Below are 17,909 nucleotides of genomic sequence, written 5' to 3'. Positions count from 1 at the left end.
ACCGCTGCCCGGCCCACCGCCCGCAGCCATGACACCAGGACCCAGCAGGGCCAAGTGCCTGCCTGGCGCGGATAGGACTCTGTGTCCCGCCGCAGGATGGGCATGGTGCCCGTGGCCCCTCGCACAGCCCTAAGAAGCTCATTAGCGATGCTCCCGCCTCCTGCCCACCGTCCCTGTGGAGCAGGGCACTAAGTGCAGGCTCTAATGGTTGCGAGGCTCCGGAGGCGGGCGCAGGAAGGGCTGCGGTTTCTGCCTCAGCTGCCTCACCCCAGTATGGCGGGGAAGATGCTGGGTGGGCTCCTGCTCCTCGCTGCAGCTCCTGGCGTCCTTGGGACAGGTATGGGCTTTTGCCCGCCTCGCGAGGCGGGGGCAGGAGCCACTCGTCCCCCGCGTTGCTCCTGGGCTGCATCCCCGGAGTGCTCCCGGTGGCCCTGGGCGGAGCCGTGCCGGTCAGGGCCGGGGGACGATGGTCTGCGCCGGGGGTGATGGTCGTGCGGAAGCTGGTCCCGGGCAACGCGTGGGGTGGGAAGACCTGGGGGAACCGGAGCTGGGCCAGGGCTGCCCCCTCCTGCAGTAGCTCACACAGGTGCTGTGACCTCGGCCCCGCTGCTCCCACCGCAGCCTCATTACAGAACCTGCACCTGTGTGAGGGCTACGTGGGCCCTGACGGCCGCTACCACCCCGGCTTCTACTGCCCACGCCTGACGGACCCGGCCGCGCACCGCTACTGCTGCCAGCCCGGCCCGCACGCCCTCAAGGGCTGCTGCTCACGGCTGGGCGTGGAGGCGCTCACCGGGCTCAACATCAGCGGGCTGCCCGCGCCCGGCCTGCTGCGGTGAGCGGCGCTGCGGGGCGCTGCGGGGCGGTGGCACCGAGGAGTGCCCGGCGCTGATTGCCCCCGCCCCGCAGGCACCCCCTGGCGCTGCCCTTCGTGGGGCTCTACGGGCTGCTCGTGCTGCTCCTCGTGGCCCTCGACCTCGCCCACTTCTACCGCACCCAGCGCTGCGCCCTCGGCCGCCGCCTGCCCCGTGCCCGCTGCCTGCCCTGCCGCTCCTCCAGCCCCGCAGCCGCGGCACCGCGCGCTGCCGGCGGGGGGGCGTAGGGTCCCGGTGCCCAGTGCGGGGTGGGGGAGGGCAGAAAAGGGGCACGGGGAGGGAGGGGGAACGAGGGAGGGCAGCGGGGTGGGGGCACACGTGGGGCTCTCGGGGGTGGGGGCACGGAGGGGGGGGGGGTCACGGGAGGTCACGACAGGTGGCGCGCGGGGTCACGGCGGGGGAGCGCTCTCACGAGGCCGCACGTGGCCGGCGACCGCACCGCCGGGCCGCAGGGGGGCGCTGTAGGCCCTCCCTCGCCACACCGCCGACGCCCTCCGTCACGTGACGCGGAGCCACCGCCCGGTTCCCCCGGCGATGGGCGGTGACGTCACGGGCGTGGCGAGAGCGGCGCGATGGAGGAGGCGGTGAGGGAGCGCCGGGCCGGGCGGGGGAAACGGGGCCGCCGGGGGGCCTCGTCGGGTTCCAGCCGGGCCTCGGACTCTGCCCTATGCCGTTCGGTGCCGTTGGCAGGTGACGGCGGGGCAGCTCCGGGAGCGCGGCAACGCGCTGTTCCAGGCCGGGGATCACGGCGCGGCCCTCGCCGCCTACACGCGGGCGCTGAGCCTCTGCCAGGCCGAACCGGAGCGCGCCGTGCTGCACCGCAACCGCGCCGCGTGTTACCTGAAACTGGTGAGACGGGAGAGCGGGGAGCTGCCCGACGGGACGGGACGGGACGGGACGGGATGGGATGGGCTCGGCTCCGTGACTTCCCTCTGCGCCTCTTTTCTCCCGGCCCCGCCGGTGGCTGATGTTCTGCCCCCGTGCGCTGCTGTTTGTGTCGGGGCCTGCGGGCATCCTGGGCCTGCGGGCATCCTGGGCCTGCGGGCATCCTGGGCCTGCTCCTCAGGCGGCCCCGGATCTCCGGTTGCTCTGGTTTCCTGTCGGGAGCTGTTGTGGGGCAGGGTGCAGTGAGCTGCAGGGGCTCGGGTAGGGGCTCGAGAAGTGTCGGGGCGATAGGGACCCTTGTGGACCCTGTGTGGGCCGTGCTCTGGGCGGGGCAGGGCACACCGCTGTGCTGCTTCCAGTCCTCCGCGGCGTTGTTTCCGTCCCTAAACTCCGTGGCTGTTTCCTTGCTCCTTCTTCCTGAAGCAGGGCACAGCGGGTGGGGGTGAGTGCAGCCACCATGGGCAGTGTGCTGAGATTTCCTTCTCACTGACTCTCTTTGCAGGAGGATTATACCAAGGCAGAAGCAGATGCATCTAAAGGTAGTCAGGTGTGGCTGGGAACCACCTTCCACGTGCTGCTCACTGGGGCAGGCTGGAGCAGTGCGGGGCCTCTGTGACAGCTTCCTCACTCCTCTGCAGCCATTGAAGCCGACGGCCGGGACGTGAAGGCGCTGTTCCGTCGGAGTCAGGCGCTGCAGAAGTTGGGCCGTTTGGACCAGGCTGTCAGCGACCTGCAGAGGTGTGTGAGCCTGGAGCCCAAGAACAAGGCCTTCCAGGAGGCCCTGCGCGCCCTGGGGAGCAGCATGCATGAGAAGGTGAGGAGTAGATGGTGCGAGGGCTCCTGCGTGCCCTCTGGGTGCAGTAGGCTCAAGGGAGCAGCGAGGGCTGAGCTGCTCTTCCCAATCTCTCTCAGATGAAGACCATGTCCTGTACGGACTCGAAGGTGGAACAGATGTTTCAGATTTTGCTGGATCCCCAAGAAAAGGATGTGGACAAGAAGCAAAAGGTCTGAACTCCAGGACACACAAGGTGGCTTGGGTAGAAAGAACTGTACTCTCAGGTCAGCGCTGCTGGCTGAACTTTTCTGTCCTATGGAGATTGGGCTTCCTGCCAGCAGAATACCATCCTTGGAGACTGGGAGTGGTGATTGGGTGCTTGTGGCTGCTTTGGCTGCCCTGTGGGCGCCCTGCTGGTGAGTTCCCTGTGTGCAGGGAGCTCTGTTCTGGTGGGCTGGTGACCCAAATGCACCTCTCCTTTCGCAGGCTGCGCAGAACCTGATTGTACTGGCGCGGGAAGAGGCTGGAGCAGAAAAAATATTCCAGAGTGATGGTGTGCGGCTCCTGACGCAGTTGCTTGACACAGCCAAGGCTGACTTGATGCTGGCGGCCCTGCGCACCCTGGTGGGGCTGTGCTCTGGGCACCGCTCCCGGGTAGGTTATAGCAGAGCCCAGCTCTCCTGTGTGAGGAATCCTGGAGCAGGGGATGTCCACATTGGGAAAACTGTGGAGTTTGTCAGGCCAGGGAACATTGCTGCCTGTGTCAGGCCACAGCCCTGCTGAGCAGTGGGGCTTTGATTTGTTACTTGCCGGGCTTGAGCTGTCAGAGCTGATAAGGTGCTGGGGAGTGCCAGAGTTTCCCCAGTCTCGAGAAAACGCCTCTGCTTCCACCTACAGTCCATGGCCATCTTGACAGAGCTGGGGTCCTCGCGTCTTTCGGCAGTGCTGGGTGTGGAGCACGAGCAGGTTTCTTTGGCTGCCTGCAACCTCCTGCATGTGATGTTTGATTCTCTGAAGGAGGGGATGCAGAAGGACTTCCGTGGCAAGGAGGATGCAGTGGTGCTGGGTGAGTGCCTGCTGCCCCAGCTGGCTGATGTGGTGCAGGGAGGACTAAGGGAGCTTTGTCCTGCTGCTTACATTGCTGCAGCTCCCTTCCACTGGGCCTGGATTAATATGACCTTGAGATGGGGATCAGGAGCCCCTTGTCCCAACAGTGTGACTTGCCAGCCTTACTGTGATGGGGTGAGGCCTGTGTGCAGGGCACTGACTGCTGGCACTGTCTCTCCTGGAAGATTCCTCCAAGGAACAGAAAGTGCTGATCAAGGATCTCCTGGAGCTGCTATCTCTGGAAGGGGCCTCTGCTCACGGCCGTGACAATGCCCTTAACTTGCTCATCAAGGTGGTGCCCAGGAAGTCACCGAAGGATATCAACAACAGCATGAGCCTCTGGGTGATCGACCAGGGTGAGTGAAACAGGCTGCAGCATCTCACTGGGGCACCACACCCTTCTGCCTTGGGGTGCTGTGTGCTTTGGCTCTGCAAGGCACCTGCGCACCCCACTTTGCACCTCGTCAGGCACCTGAGCTCTAGGTGCTCCTAGGCCTGAAGAAGATCCTGGAGGTGGGAAGCACTGTGTGTGGGGCTCCGGGCAGCCTGCCTGTGACAGAGAACAGCCGGATGAGTGCCTCGGTCCTTCTGAGTAAGCTTTATGATGACCTGAAATGCGATGCTGAGAGGGAGAACTTCCACCACCTGTGTGAGGACTATGTGAGGTGAGCCTGGGATTCCCTGGGGCTGCATAGGACAGAGTCCTTCTTGGTCAGGAGGTTTTTGCTGCTGTGTCTGTCTCCGCTGTAAGTGACAGCACTCCTATTTCTTGCTTTTACTGGTGAAAGTAGAGTGCAGACCACCAGAGACCTGCAGAGCTTGGGGTCTATCAGGGCAGGGCTGCGAGGGGCTGGAGGCGGTGTTCGGGATCAGCCTTGTCCTTCTGAATGTTCTTCCACTGCAGGAGCTGGTTCGAGGGGCAGGAGCTGGCTGGGAAGCTGCGGGCCATCCAGACAGTGTCGTGCCTGCTGCAGGGCCCCTCGGAAGCTGGGAACAGGGTGCTGGAGCTGGAGGGGATCATGGACAGCATACTGTCCCTCTGCGCCTCCGTCCACGAGGCCCACCAGCTGGTAGCAGTGGAGGCTCTGATCCATGCAGCTGACAAGGCCAAGCGTGCCTCCTTCATCACTGCCAATGGGGTCAGCCTGCTCAAGGAGATCTACAAGCACAGTGAGAGGGACAGCATCCGCATCCGTGCGCTGGTGGTGAGCACAGCGGGGCGGGAGGAGCGGCTGCACCGAGCTGTTGGGTGGGGCTGGGCTTTGCTGCCATCTTGTTTCTGGTTGGGGGCTCTTACAGGTGTGCCTGGGACACCACAGCCTTTCCTGCTCTCACACTCTGCTTCTGGCCACAGGGACTGTGCAAGCTGGGGTCTGCTGGAGGCACCGACTTCAGCATGAAGCAGTTTGCCGAGGGCTCCACGATGAAATTAGCCAAGCAGTGCCGCAAGTGAGTGCTGAGAACTGTGGGGTGTGATGGGAGCAGGAGCTGGGCGGGTGCGCAGCAAGGACTGACGGGGGCCATCTTGCAGGTGGCTGTGCAATGAGACAATTGATGCCGGCACGCGGCGCTGGGCTGTGGAGGGCCTGGCTTACCTCACATTTGATGCTGACGTCAAGGAGGAGTTTGTAGAGGACAAGGCAGCAATGCAGGCCATGTTTCAGCTGACAAAGGTGAGTGCTGAGCACGATGGAGGGGGACTTGGGTCGGGGGAATACTGGTGCTGGAGGAACGTGCCCACCTGTCCCTCCTGCTGGAGAGGTTGTGGGGCTGTGGCTGGGGTGTGTGGAGGGGCTTGGTGCTGCTGACTGGGCTCAAGCCCACATGTGTCCTCTGCCATGGCTGCAATCAGTGCTCGGTTACCATTGCAGTCAGAAGATAGGAGTGTTCTCTATGCTGTTGCTTCCACACTGGTGAACTGCACCAACAGCTACGACCACGAGGAGCCAGACCCACAGATGCTGGAGCTGGCCAAGTATGCCAAGCAGCACATTCCAGAGCAGCACCCCAAGGTGAGAGGGCATGGCTGGTGGCTGGTCTCAGGAGCTGTGGGGACCCACAGCCCCACAGGAAAATGTGTGGGTGGGACAGAGGTGTCTGAAGGTACCGCCTTGATGCCTTTGGGAGGTTGGCAGCATGGTCAGGTAGCAGCGGCAAGTTGTGTGCTGGTTCCAAAGTGAGTGGTGGTCCTGCCTCTGGGACAGGACAAGCCAGACTTTGTGAAGCGACGCGTGCGGAAGCTGCTGACGGCTGGTGTGGTGTCTGCTCTGGCCTGTGTGGTGAAGAGTGAGAACCCAGCGCTGACCAACTCCTGTCGGGAGCTGATCTCCAGGTATGGGGCAGGGCACGGTGGGAGCTGCCTTAAGTTTGCCCTGCCTGCAGGCTTGGTGCTTCTGGTGAACCCAGGCTTCTGGGAACAGGTGGGGGTGTGTGGGCAGCCAGTACTGCCTGGGCTCGCTGTCAGTCACTGGGTGGTGCTGGGACTCAGCATGGCAAGTCCTCAGTTCCAACTAGTGCTGCCCTGTCTGCAGGGTGTTCTTGGCCCTGGTGGCGGAGGCAGAGGACCGAGGCAGTGTGGTCGCACAGGGAGGAGGAAAGGTGAGCTGACGGGTGCTACGGTGCCCCTGGCCTGCTCTTTGGGAGGTCTGGAGCTCGTACATAAGCCTGGGAACAGCTGAGGCTGCTGTGACCTGGCTGATGCATCTCTATCTGCAGGCTCTCATCCCGCTGTCCCTGGAGGGCACCGAAGTGGGGCAGACCAAGGCAGCTCAGGCCCTGGCAAAGATCACCATCACCTCCAACCCTGAGATGGCGTTCCCTGGGGAGCGGGTCGGTGTCACGGCTGTGGGCTGGGGACTGGACCTGCCCAAGGGCTGGTCGGAGTATTGCAGGGCAGCGGCAGGCAGAAGGGGCTGTGATGGAGCCTCGCCGCCGCTGCTGCAGATAGGCAGGGGTCTGCCTGGGGAGGGCGTTGGGCTGAGGAGGCACGGTGGTCTCCATAGCGGCCTAACTGCCTAGGCCTGGTTGTGTGAGCTCCTCTGCCTTTCTACTGCGCTCAGCCCCTGCTCTGTAAGGGGGAGAGTTTGAGCTCTGCGCTGCTGTCTTCCACAGATCTACGAGGTGGTCCGGCCCCTGGTCAGCCTGCTGCACCTGCAGCGCTCAGGCCTGGAGAACTTTGAGGGGCTGATGGCGCTGACCAATCTGGCTGGCATCAGCGAGCGGCTGCGGTATGGGCGCGGGGCAGGGGCTGGGGGGAGAGGGCGCGGGGCCAGCGCAGGGCGGGAGCTGCTCACTGCTGCCTTGCCATAGGCAGAAGATCCTGAAGGAGAGGGCTGTGCCCATGATCGAGGGATACATGTTTGAGGAGCACGAGCTGATCCGCCTGGCTGCTACCGAGTGCATGTGCAACATGGCCATGAGCAAGGAGGTGAGGGCGTCTCGGCCGGGGGCGTGCAGCCCCTCTGCGCCGCACTGCACTGTGAGCCCCCGCCTCGCCTGCAGGTGCAGGAGCTGTTCCTGGACGAGGGCAGCGACCGCCTGAAGCTGATGGTTCTGTACAGCGGGGAGGAGGACGAGAAGCTGCGGCGGGCGGCCTCGGGGACGCTGGCCATGCTGACGGCACTGCACGCCCCCGTCTGCAAGAGGATCCCGCAGGTGGTGAGTGTGGGGGCTGCCTGCCTGCGGCCCCGGGCTGCCCGCGGGGGGGGCACCTCTGCCCTACGCCTCGGGGCGGGGGTCCCGCTCTCTGAGCGCGTCACGCCGCGCCCGCAGACGGTGCACTGGCTGGAGATCCTGCAGGCGCTGCTGCTGAGCCCCAGCGCCGAGCTGCAGCACCGCGGGGCCGTGGTGGTGATGAACATGATGGCGGCGGCGCGGGAGGTGGCCGAGCAGCTCATCGCCAGCGAGATGCTGGAGATCCTGTCGGTGCTGGCCAAGGACAAGGAGAAACCCCGAGTGGCGCAGGCGGCCCAGGAGAGCCTGGAGCGGGCTGTGGCGTACGGCCTCATCGAGCCCAACCCGCGCCAGCAGTGACGCTGCCCCGCTCGGGCTCACCGGGCTCACCGCGCTGCGCGGGGTCCGCTCCGGTCGCCGCTCCGCCTGCGGGGGGTGGCGAACCGCAACCCCGGGGCCGCACCGCCGCCTCCGCCACCGCCTGTGCCTTACCGGGCTCCCGGCCCCGCCCGACGCACTAAAGCTGCTCTTTAACGACGGCTCCGCCTCCCGTCCCTCCGGCCCCGCCCGCTCCCTTCCGCCCCCCCCACCCCCGCCATGGCGGCTCAGCGCCGCTTCTGGTTCTTGTTCGGCCTCAGCGCCGAGGAGGCGGCGGGGGACGCGGGGCCGGGGCGGCACCGGCTGGAGCCGAGCGGCGACGGCATCCGCCGCGTGTGGCCCGCGTGGAGCTACGCGGTGCTGCAGACGGGTGAGCCCCCCGCCCCCCTCCCATGCCCCGAGTCTCCTCCGCGTGCCGCCCTCCGACCCCCCCTCGGTGCTCGGTTCCCAACGGGGTTCCGACCCGCCCCGGGCCGCTGACCCCGCCGCTCCCGCAGGCTCCGGGCTGGAGGTGCTCAGCGCGGGGCGGCGGCGGCCGCTGCCCGAGGACTGCGAGGCGGCGCTGCCGTCGGAGACGCACGCGGTGCTGCTGCGGGGGGCGGCGGTCGAGGCGTGGCCCCGCGCGGCGGCGCTGCGGGGAGAGCTGCGGGGGGAGCCCGCGTGGAGCCGAGCGCTGCCGCCGGGATCGCGCCCCGCGCTGCCGCTGCTGCCGGACGGCTTCGTGGCCCCGCGGCCGCCCTTCTACACGGCGCTGCCCGGAGCGCTGCCGCTCCGCGCGTTGGCGCTGGGACACGAACACGTCGTGGGGCTGGGAGCGGCCGGGGAGGTGTACGGCTGGGGAGGCGGCAGGTGAGCGGGGCTGCGGGGCGGAGGTGTGGCGGAGCCGTCCGGCCGCGTGGGTTCGGGGCTCCGCGGTGGCCGTGGGCTATTCGGCACTGTCAGATAACGAAGCGATCACCTGCTTAGGGAGGCGGCTGAGCGGTAAGCGCACCCGTTAGCAACCCGAGCTCCCGCTGTTCCTCGTGCTGCTGCTACACATAAACACTGACTGCAACGAGTAACTTCGGTCTCGGTTCTTCATTGCGCCCTGCAGACGCTGAGTGCCCCGCTGGGGGCCCGGCGTGGCTCTGGGTCGGGGGGGGCACTGCCCGTGCTGGGCTCTATGGGAAGGTTTGTTTGTTCATCTCTTTGCTGCTTACGCGAGACGAAGCTGATGGAGGCGATTCCCGGCATTTGGCAGCACGGTGCCAACAGGACCGGCTCCCCCTGCAGCGCTCGGGGTCGGTGAGGCTGCGTTTGGTTTCACGCCCTCTGTTCAGTGAGTTTGGTGGCTGTTGTCATAGGCAGCGGTTGTCATAGCAGACAGAATTGGCTCAGTGGTGCTTGCATTTATGGATATTAACACTGTTGTTTCCTTCCCATTAAAGGAAAGGTTTCTGCCCATGGTTTCTGTATTTCAGAGGGCGCCGAGCTGCGCCCAGAGCTGTGCTGGGCCTGGGCAGCTGCAGCCGTGTGGGTGTGGGGCTGACAGTGCTGCCCTCAGCAGCCCTCACCCAAATCTGATTCCTCCCTTTTCCCCAACCTGTGTGGGAGCTGCTGAGTCACGTCCTGACCCACTGATTGAGCACCTGGGGAAAGGACCGGTCAGCCCTGGGAGCGCAGGTGAAGGCAGTGCAGCTGTGGGGCAGGATGGGTGCAGCCTGGCCGCACCTCTCTTAGGGCTCATTTCAGGGCTGATGCCACTGGGGAGGGATGCCTGGTTGGAGATCCCTCCTTGGTAGAGTTTTCCTCATGAGCCCAGACGTTCAGGAACAGGAATGGGTGAGCACTTTTCTTTTTCTCTGTAACACCATTCCATTAGTCCCTTTCCACCTCATTGATTTTTCTGATTGTAACACCAACCCAAATGGACTTCTTGGTTTAGTACAGCCCTTTCTGCTTCAGCAAAATTGTGACGATCACAGCCACTGCTGCTGTGCTGTACGCCGTGTGCTCGGGGCGACTGCAGCCGCGTCCCGGCGCTGTGCTTGGCACTGCTGCCTTCAGCTGCCTGCTGAGCCCAAACGCGGCCCTGCAGGGAATTCCCTCTCTCCAGGTCTGTACCTGGGGGCTGAAGGGGCGGCTGTGCTGAGCCGTGCTGTGACCGAAGCTCAGACAGCGGCGGTGTGACTGGGGAGTGATGCGTAAACTCAGGGCTCGCTTTGCCATTGTGTCGCACATGGTTGGGTTGCACACAGCTACTGCACTGTGCAGCCCTTAGGACTGAGCTGCACGCAGCTGCAGAGGGGCAGCAGGCACGGGGCGAGGGGTGGTGGGGGAGGCATCTGTCTGTGCCCTTCTGCCTGTCCGTGCGTCTCCCCACAGGCACGGGCAGCTCGGCCACGGCAGCCTGGAATCGGAGCAGCGGCCGCGGCTGGTGGAGGCCCTGGGCGGTGTGTCCATGAGGGCGGTGGCAGCTGGCGGGTGGCACTCGGCCTGCATCAGCGGTGAGGGGCTCGGCGCTGCCCGGGGGCACGGGGTGGCAGCTCCCCTGTGCCCTGACCGGGACGCATCCTCTGCAGATGGCGGAGACCTCTACGTCTGGGGCTGGAACGAGTCGGGCCAACTGGGGCTGCCCTCCCGGGCGGTGGCAGAAGAGCAGGCAGAGGATGAGGACGTGGGTGCAGGTGAGGACACCGGGGGGCTGCAGCAGTGCTGGGCTCATCTGTGGGGCTGAGCAGTGCTGTGCGCAGGGCCCGAAGAGCCGCCGCTGCCTGAGGAGCCGCCAGGCCCTGCCTTCATCTCCATCCAGGCCTTCCCGGCCCTGCTGGACCTCCCGCTGGAGCCGGCTGTGGCTGCAGTGAGCTGCGGTTCACGGCACACGGCTGCGGTCACACGTGAGTGCCCAGGGACGGGGGAGGGGGGAGTCCTGCAGCCCCAGGCTGGGGGCTAATGGCACTGTCCTGATTGCAGGAGGCGGAGAGTTGTACACCTGGGGCTGGGGTAAGCCTTTGGTTTCACTCCTTTATCGCTTATATTGGGGGTGGTTTGCGGTGCTGTCCCGGGGGTGAATCCCTCCACCAGGCAGCACCAGGCCCCAGTATGCACTGCTGTGCCTGCAGGTAAATACGGGCAGCTTGGGCACGGGGACCGTGCCAGTTGTGACCACCCACGGCGTGTGGAGCAGCTCTGGGCTGAGGGGCTGCGGGCGCAGGAGGTGGTGTGTGGGCCCTGGAACACGTATGTCTGTGTCCTGCAGCACGGAGGGACGCGGGGCTCCCACCTGTCCAGCACAGCCCCAGCTCTGCAAGCTGGAACTGAGATTGGGAGCTGCCCCGAGGAGCTCGGCCCCCATCCTTGACCTCAGTGCTGGAGTGGTGCTGCTGCTGAAGATGACACAGAACAAACGTATTTATTAAATCTTATTTTTTTTAACAGTGGCAGTAGTGCTTCATGGTGCTTACAAGTGATGGCTGTCTGTCCCAGACCCTAGAGAGATAAGAGGGGAGGGGGAAGTGCCCAGCCCTCGCTCTGCCCCCTCCAGGCTCTGAGAACAGAGATTTTGGTCATCCCAACAAACACACGAACAGCAGTGGCTATATATACAGGTATGCATTATTCTCATGAACAGTATATACAGTTACAGAGTAAGGAGACAGAACTTCGGGTATAAGTAACAGCAGGTGGGGGGCTGTAGTGATAACAAGGTGCAAATTAGTCATGATCAAGGACTGAGCTAAGAAAGGTGCTAACTACCACCCAGCATGTTCTACTGCTGAATGCAACTGGAGCAGAACAGGGGAAGGGGCAGCACTGGCGGCTGTTGGCTTTGGTCCTACCACAGCTCAAGTAGCTGCTGGGACTGTGCCTCCAGCTCTGACCTCTGCATGTTTCAGGAAGGGCAGAGGATGCAGGGAAGCAGTGTGCTGAGCTCCAGGAGCACAGGGCACCTGCAGGACACAGATGCCCACACTGCCTTCCTAGGAGAGACGATATGCTGGGACCAGGCTGCAGCCCAGTGTGGGTGCTAGGGAAACCTCAGCTAAAGCCCTGTGCCCTTGCACCACCACCCCACTGGGCTGCAGCATCCACTCCTAGACTACCCCCAGACTGTCTTCAAATCTTAAATCTTTAATCACAAATATTTGCAAGAGTTTCCCAAATAAAAACAAAATGTTAAAAGCGTCCCTTTCAGCTGCTGCCCTCACAGGTGGGAACCCCCCCACACTGCAGAGCCGGGCTGGCAGGGGTACTCACTAAAACTGAGAGCAGCAGCCCCTGGGGCCAGGAGCTGCCAGAACAGCGACTCACTACGACTACAGAGAGCTGGAGCCCAAGGCAGCAGTTCAGCAGAAGGCATTGGTGGTGGTGGAGTTGAGGATGCGGGAGCTGGTATCACACCTGGAGGCCTTTGAGAGTTCACGCTGTGGATACAAGAAGCAGAGAGAGGGATGAGGGGTGGGAGAGGGCGGCTGTGCCAGGGGCCACGGAGACAAAGCTGCTGCTTGTTTGTTTGAGAAGACAAAGCCCTGCCCTCTTGCTTTAAGAGACAGAAGGATTTGCTCCCAGTAGCTGGGAGAGAACTGGGAGCATCCCAGAAGCAGTGGTACATAGTCCTCCCTCCTGCAGCTGGCAGCGCACACAGTGCTGGTCCTGGGCAGCTCTCAGCCCCATCCAGGTGTCCCTCAGCTGCAGGGAGGGGAAGCAAGAGCACAGGCAGGGGGTGGGTGCAGACAGCAGCATGCAGCTGCAGAAGGGAGCTCTGCAGGTCCCTGCCCCTGCCCAGCAGGAGCAGCACACATGCATGGGAGCTGGGCTTGGTGTCAGGGCAGCTTCAGCACTTGCTCAACTGCCACGGGGAGCGACGCTTACATCTGTATGAGGCAGAAGAGGTTAGTGCTTGGACATGAAAGTCTGAAGGGCAGAAGCCTCTGGGCTGCAAAGCTCCATCCCACAGCAGAGATCACCCTCCTCCGCACCCCTGGGAGCCTCTGCTCACCCAGCACACCTCATGCCCGCAGAACAAGTGGCACAGGGATCCCTCCCCATGGGCTGAGAGCACAGCACATGCACTGATGAAGCCATGCAGGCTGCAGGAAAAGGCTCCCACCCTCCCTTCTCCCAGTGACTGTTAGTACAGCGACAGAGTGCTGCTGCTGCCAGCTACCCAGGCCTCTCTGGACTGGAATGGGGCACGCCCGCCATGACACACTGCTTCAAACCACATGGAAGTTCTCTGTTAAGCAGCTGGGAGCAGACCCAGGTCTGGAGAACAGCTGCATTACTACAGCAGGGCTATGGAGGAGGCCTGGCACAACAGAACCGTGTCAAAGGCACAGCTTTGCTCCTGCAGGGGCAGGTGGGAGCCAAGCATCACCGTCCTCCTGTGCAAATATCAAATCCCCACTGGGCTGCTCAGGGCCTGCAAATGATGGAGCAGCGCTTGGCCTCGGTCACCAAACTTCAGTTGAAGCTCCTGACACGGAGGCAGCAGCTGGTGCCGTGGGTGCTGGCAGGAGCAGCCGCTCTGCGCAGGGCAGAGGTTGGGCTGTGCACAGCGGTGGCCCTGCGGTGCTCCGGGAGGAGCAGGAAGCGCAGCCCGGGTGCAGCCCAGTGAGGGGAGGCACGTTCAGAAGAGGTGAATTACCGCAAACTCAGAATAGGTGCTGGCAACAGAATTAACGCTGTGGTTACGCTGGGCAGGGGCTGCGGGGCTGCACCCACCGCTCAGGGTGGTTCCGTTCAGCTGTGACAGGTTCTCCTTGTTCCGCTCCCTGTGTCCGGGCCGGGGGGGCTTCGCAGCCATGCAGATGGGGGTCCGAGCCTGGCCAAGCTGCGGGACAGGAGGCAGATGTGTGAGCTGAGGGCAGCCTGCAGCAGTGCTGGACTTGCGGCCGCTGCTCTGCACTTCAAGCTCCTAAAACCCTGCGTCTTAGGTCTAAGGCCCAGAAACACCAGAAATCTGGGCTGGAGGAAGACTTCCTGCATGCTACCGTTCTCCTTTTAACTTGGGCACTATTGGTCCCCAAAACATCCTACCAGCAGCACGGCTGACCAGCAGAGCAGGTACCAACGGAGCAGCCTTCGTAGCCCAGGAGGCGGCAGCTGAACACAACCTGGCCTGGCAGTGTCATACAGCAGTGTGGCACAGCGGCGCCGCACCAACCCACCCTGTGAGCAGGGATGCTCCATAAACCTCTCACCTTCCCTCCAGAGGGTGGCAGCCGAGACGTTGGTGAATGGAAGAGAGTTGCCCCAAAAGCTGAACGAATGGTGCTGTTGGGAGTGGCCGTGGAGAGAGAAGTGCCATTGAGCTGGAGGAAAGCAGAGCATACAGAGCGTGAGGAGGAAGCCAGGGGATGCTCCACACCGGGAAAACCACAGTGGAAACACTGGCTCCAGAGCAGGGCGACAGATCCCATTGTCCCCACAGAGCACAGAGGTGCCCACAGCCGCTCCCTGTACCCATTTACAGCATAAGATTCTTTTATGCTGCTGCTGCAATAAGCCTAGGCCCTTCTGGCATCACTGCAAGACTAAATCCAGAGGGAGGGCTCTAAACACCATTATTCTCACAGTACTTGTCTAGCTCAAGCCCTGGTAGGGTCTCGGCCAAGCACTCCATGCCCAACACAGAGAGTTTACCTTCCTTACTTTGCCAGGCGTGTGGGGGCCAAGCACTCGACGCTTGATAGGAGTCCTTGGGGTGCTCCCATACATCATCTCTGTCTCAATCTGGCGGCTTTTCTTCAGGTGCTGTGTGAAAGATCTATACTCACTAATCTGAGCAGAGGAGCAGAACACAGCTGGCCACACAGCGTCATGGAACTTCTACTCCAACACTCAGTGCCAGGGGAAGGACAGGTGCAAACACTACAGGTCTGCAGCAGCTGGGGCTCGACACAGATGCAGGCAGCCACCTGCCCTGCTGTTTGAAGAAGGTGACCACACACAGAGCCAGAAAAGAGCAGCGAGAGCCCCTCTGCCCTAAGGAGCTGGCAGCGAACCTGGGCTGGAACTGCTCTCCTTACCGACAGCTCGGTGCCAAGCCAGGATGGCACATTCAGCTCTGCACTCACCCGCTCTTGTTTCTCCTTCTCTTTCTCCATGCGATACAGCTGCCACTGCTCTGTCACATACTCCATGAACTGCTGTCCCTTCACCAGGAAAGGCTCCTCACGCTCCTGCTCCCAGGCCTGGATCCTGTTTTCCAGCTCCTCCTGCAGCTGCTCAGAACAGGAGGGCAGTGTAGGAGCTGTCGTACTGGAGGTGGGCAGCTCCCTGCCCAGAGACAGCCCTTGCTGGTGCTCCAAATGCTGTGCTTCTCCCTGGTCAGTGTTACATGTGCCCGTTCGGGACTACAGCTTCTTCTCCAAGTCTGTACCCACCTTGGAAAGAGTCTTCTGCAGTTTTGCTCGCTGCTTCTCTTCTTTCAGTAGGCTCCCCCCGCGGTTGGAGAAGCGGCTGGGGTCAGCTGTTTTCCTCTAGCACAGAAAAGTCAGGAGATTATGAGATGGGGCCCAGCCTCACTGCCCAGCACTACCACGGGCCCTAGAGGAAGTCACTTTAGTGGTGCAACACCTGCACAGACTCTGCATCTCGGGTCACACTGGTGCTCCAGGCTCAGCATCCCATTCCCTCACCAACCCCTATGCACAGCCCAGAGATGTAGCACTACTCAATACCTCCAGCTCCAGAAACAGCTTCCAGTTTTCCTCCCATTTCTGAACAGCCTCAAACAGCTCCTTGTGCGTTTCATAGTAGCTTTTCACCTTCCCCACCTCAATATCATGGAGCTGGAGCAAGGCCTCTGTATAATCCTCTGGAGAGACACAGCAGCACGTTCAGGAAGCACCCAGGATCCCTGCACCACTCAACAGCCCTTTTTGGCAGCAGGCCTGCTGCAGCTCCCTCAAGGGAGTCAGTTACAGGAAGAGCCACCACCCACCATCGTAATAGGGACTGAAGGCGTCCCTCTGCTCCTGGCTGTAGAAGCATTTGTCCCAGAATTCAGCCAGCTCTGCGCGGATCGCCTGAACCACGGACTTCATGTTCTGCAGCTTCAGCTCCTCCAGACGGTCTACTTCCAGCTTCAACTGCCAACACAACCACAGCACAGACTCAGAAAAGAAAAGGAGTAGAAGAGCAGAACACAATTTAACTTCTGCATAAGCCACCTCTGAGCGAGCCAAACATCAGCACCTACTCGCAGCCCTCTCAATCCTTGAAGGCAGGATTTAGTCTGCTCACATTATGCCTGACTGCTGGAAGCTGCTCCTCTACTCCAGATGAGCAAACGAGTGTGAAACCCAGAGCTGCCCCACCCTTACTCTCCCACTCCCACATGGCATCAGGTGGTTCTTACAGCTTCCCTGGTTTTCGCTTTGGATCCAGTCATGTGCACTGCAAAAGACTGTCTCTCCTCCTCAGGAACCTGCAGCCTTTCCCAGAGCTCAGTGATTCTGGAGCGCAGCTCTGCGCACGTGGCTTCGTTCAGCGCCCGCCGTGCCTCCAGCTGCAGAGGGAAAGCGTGAGTTCAGCACTGCCACAGCCTGGCGCTGAGGGATGCAAGGAGGCTGCTCACAGACCACAGCTCTCACATCCCTCTCTCATCCCCCAACGTTTCCAAGAAAAGCTTCTAGAAGTACATTCTAACACACGGGCTTGCTACAGACAAAGCAGCCTTTACAGCGTGCCGCCAGGCAGCCTCCGCAGTGCCATCAGTCGTGGCAAGGCCAGCTCAGCGTGCCGACATACCTGCTGCAGCAGGCTCTGGAGGTTAGCGATGTTATCTGTGGACAAGCAGAAGGCCTCCTCGTCCTCACACACCACGTCCCGCTCGAAGCTGGTGTCAGGGCTGTGCTCCAGCTCCGCCATGCAGAGGACGACCTGCCGCTTGATGCTGACAAATTCTTCTTGCCTTCGCTCCTGGAGGTGAGCGGCCCCATGAAGATCCAGTGGGCGCCTTCCAACCCCCCTCCCCGGAGGTCCAGGCCCCTCCTGCTCACCTTCTCAGCACTGAGGGAGGCCACGTGCCGTCGGTAGCGGTCCAGCTCGTCCAGGCTGGGCACGGCACTGTCATCAATGCTGAAGAGGGACACGCACAGAATGTCACACAGGTTCTTATCCTGTTCCTGCAGGGCCTGCAGTTCCTGCTTCCTATCCTTCTTCTGCTTCAACAACACTTCCACGCGGGTATGTAAATCCTTCACCATCTGTAGGATGGTACTCCCCTCCGCCGTCTAAAAGAAGCCAGGGATCAGGGTTTGTTCTCTGCAGTGCTTTTTGGATGTAACTCAGGTACTCGGAAATCCTTAGGCACAGAGCCGGGGCGCAGCTGCAGAGCTCAGCAGGCACAGCACTGCTCCCCGCCGGCCGCCTCACAGCCCCCACCCAGCGCCGGGCGGGGGGGGGAGGGGGGGGGGCAGAAAACCTTCGGCTCGGCCCAGCTTTGGCTGGGGAGGCTGGAGAGCCGCATCCCTCACCTGGAAGGGCTCCGTCTGCAGCTCCGCGCAGAGGCCGTCGATCTCCTTTCGGTACGCGGCGACGCTCCGCAGCAGCTGCTCCTTCAGGTGCTCCTCCTCCGCCACCATCATGTCCAGGAGGCTCTGCGGCACGGCACGCTCAGGGTACGCCGAGGCCGCCGCCGCCGCCCCCCGCCCGGCCCGGCGCCCCGCTCACCTTGATGTGCTTCTTCACGGCGCCGGTGCGCTCCAGCCGCAGCTCCTCGGGGATGCCGATCTCCTCCCAGATGTCCCGCAGCGCCGACAGCGCGCGGTTCAGGCACGACACGGCCTCGGCCGCCAGCACCTCGCTGCGGGCAGCGGGGCTTGAGCGGCACGACAGACGGCAGCCCCGGCCCGCCGCAACCCCGCTCCCGCGCCCAGCGAGGCCCCAATTCGCGGCCCCGGCCCCGGCCCGGCTCCCGGCCCGGCTCCCGGCCCCTCCTCCCGGCTCGCGGCTCCCGGCTCCCGGCCCCGTCCCGGTTCGCGGCCCCGCACCTCTTCCTCATGGCTCCGCTCCGCGCCGCCATCGCCGCCCGTCCGGGGCCGCCGATTCAAACTCGCCTCCCGGCGGCGCTCATTGGCTGAAGCGCCGCGGCGGATCCCGCCCCAACCGTCGCTCGGGTCCCGCCCCAAGCCGGGCGCCGGCCAATGGCGGCGAAACGCCTTCGGGGTTTCTACCCAATCGCAAGCGAGAACGGCTACGCGAGGCCGCTCCGACGCGCTGCGCACGCG

At 63.0% G+C, this 17,909-nt stretch overlaps 4 protein-coding genes across 11 annotated transcripts; 3 read left to right on the top strand and 1 right to left on the bottom strand.

The window, feature by feature from the left end:
- The first annotated feature begins 146 nt into the window (after window positions 1–146).
- LOC146543578 (protein shisa-like-1a) lies at window positions 147–1,120 on the top strand. Of its 2 annotated transcripts, XM_085233951.1 has the most exons (3): window positions 147–337; window positions 622–835; window positions 910–1,120. In XM_085233951.1, exons 1-3 carry the CDS (start codon window positions 205–207, stop codon window positions 1,100–1,102), a joined length of 540 nt encoding a protein of 179 aa, XP_085090077.1. In that variant the 5' UTR covers window positions 147–204; the 3' UTR covers window positions 1,103–1,120. The 2 variants fall into 2 exon arrangements, with proteins under 2 accessions (XP_085090077.1, XP_085090076.1); XM_085233950.1 differs by lacking the exon at window positions 147–337 and having other exon boundaries at window positions 388–835.
- A 214-nt stretch (window positions 1,121–1,334) lies between these two features.
- UNC45A (unc-45 myosin chaperone A) lies at window positions 1,335–7,853 on the top strand. 2 transcript variants are annotated; one of them, XM_085234460.1, is made up of 20 exons: window positions 1,335–1,459; window positions 1,566–1,724; window positions 2,263–2,299; window positions 2,399–2,574; window positions 2,673–2,765; window positions 3,022–3,189; window positions 3,433–3,601; window positions 3,828–3,998; window positions 4,136–4,307; window positions 4,547–4,847; window positions 4,997–5,091; window positions 5,174–5,315; window positions 5,514–5,654; window positions 5,847–5,974; window positions 6,174–6,240; window positions 6,358–6,471; window positions 6,754–6,869; window positions 6,952–7,069; window positions 7,144–7,299; window positions 7,414–7,853. In XM_085234460.1, the coding sequence occupies exons 1-20, from the start codon at window positions 1,448–1,450 to the stop codon at window positions 7,672–7,674; spliced, it is 2,796 nt and encodes a 931-aa protein (XP_085090586.1). In that variant the 5' UTR covers window positions 1,335–1,447; the 3' UTR covers window positions 7,675–7,853. The 2 variants fall into 2 exon arrangements, with proteins under 2 accessions (XP_085090586.1, XP_085090587.1); XM_085234461.1 differs by lacking the exon at window positions 1,335–1,459 and having other exon boundaries at window positions 1,654–1,724; window positions 2,263–2,307.
- Window positions 7,854–7,911: 58 nt separating this feature from the next.
- RCCD1 (RCC1 domain containing 1) lies at window positions 7,912–11,853 on the top strand. 4 transcript variants are annotated; one of them, XR_014886009.1, is made up of 8 exons: window positions 7,912–8,062; window positions 8,190–8,541; window positions 10,057–10,178; window positions 10,254–10,358; window positions 10,413–10,568; window positions 10,645–10,674; window positions 11,110–11,279; window positions 11,568–11,853. XR_014886009.1 is itself a non-coding variant. In XM_085234487.1 (7 exons), the coding sequence occupies exons 1-7, from the start codon at window positions 7,912–7,914 to the stop codon at window positions 11,030–11,032; spliced, it is 1,143 nt and encodes a 380-aa protein (XP_085090613.1). In that variant the 3' UTR covers window positions 11,033–11,106. The 4 variants fall into 4 exon arrangements, 3 of the variants coding, with proteins under 3 accessions (XP_085090613.1, XP_085090614.1, XP_085090612.1); XM_085234487.1 differs by lacking the exons at window positions 11,110–11,279; window positions 11,568–11,853 and adding an exon at window positions 10,794–11,106 and having other exon boundaries at window positions 10,425–10,568; XM_085234488.1 differs by lacking the exons at window positions 11,110–11,279; window positions 11,568–11,853 and adding an exon at window positions 10,931–11,106.
- Window positions 11,269–17,814, bottom strand: PRC1 (protein regulator of cytokinesis 1). 3 transcript variants are annotated; one of them, XM_085234473.1, is made up of 14 exons: window positions 17,673–17,814; window positions 17,353–17,485; window positions 17,157–17,279; window positions 16,680–16,913; window positions 16,429–16,599; window positions 16,037–16,186; window positions 15,620–15,767; window positions 15,357–15,493; window positions 15,060–15,155; window positions 14,751–14,897; window positions 14,317–14,427; window positions 13,875–13,985; window positions 13,319–13,504; window positions 11,269–12,095 (listed from the first exon to the last, which is right to left on the bottom strand). In XM_085234473.1, exons 1-14 carry the CDS (start codon window positions 17,702–17,704, stop codon window positions 12,018–12,020), a joined length of 1,857 nt encoding a protein of 618 aa, XP_085090599.1. In that variant the 5' UTR covers window positions 17,705–17,814; the 3' UTR covers window positions 11,269–12,017. The 3 variants fall into 3 exon arrangements, with proteins under 3 accessions (XP_085090599.1, XP_085090602.1, XP_085090601.1); XM_085234476.1 differs by having other exon boundaries at window positions 13,396–13,504; XM_085234475.1 differs by having other exon boundaries at window positions 14,326–14,427.
- Window positions 17,815–17,909: the final 95 nt, after the last annotated feature.

Source organism: Meleagris gallopavo, chromosome 12 (genome assembly GCF_905368555.1).
Source record: "Meleagris gallopavo chromosome 12, MGAL_WU_HG_1.1, whole genome shotgun sequence".
In the NCBI taxonomy this organism is placed as follows: Eukaryota; Metazoa; Chordata; class Aves; order Galliformes; family Phasianidae; genus Meleagris; species Meleagris gallopavo.
The sequence above is the reverse complement of the archived record's forward strand: the minus strand, read 5'-3'. Positions and strand labels throughout refer to the sequence as shown.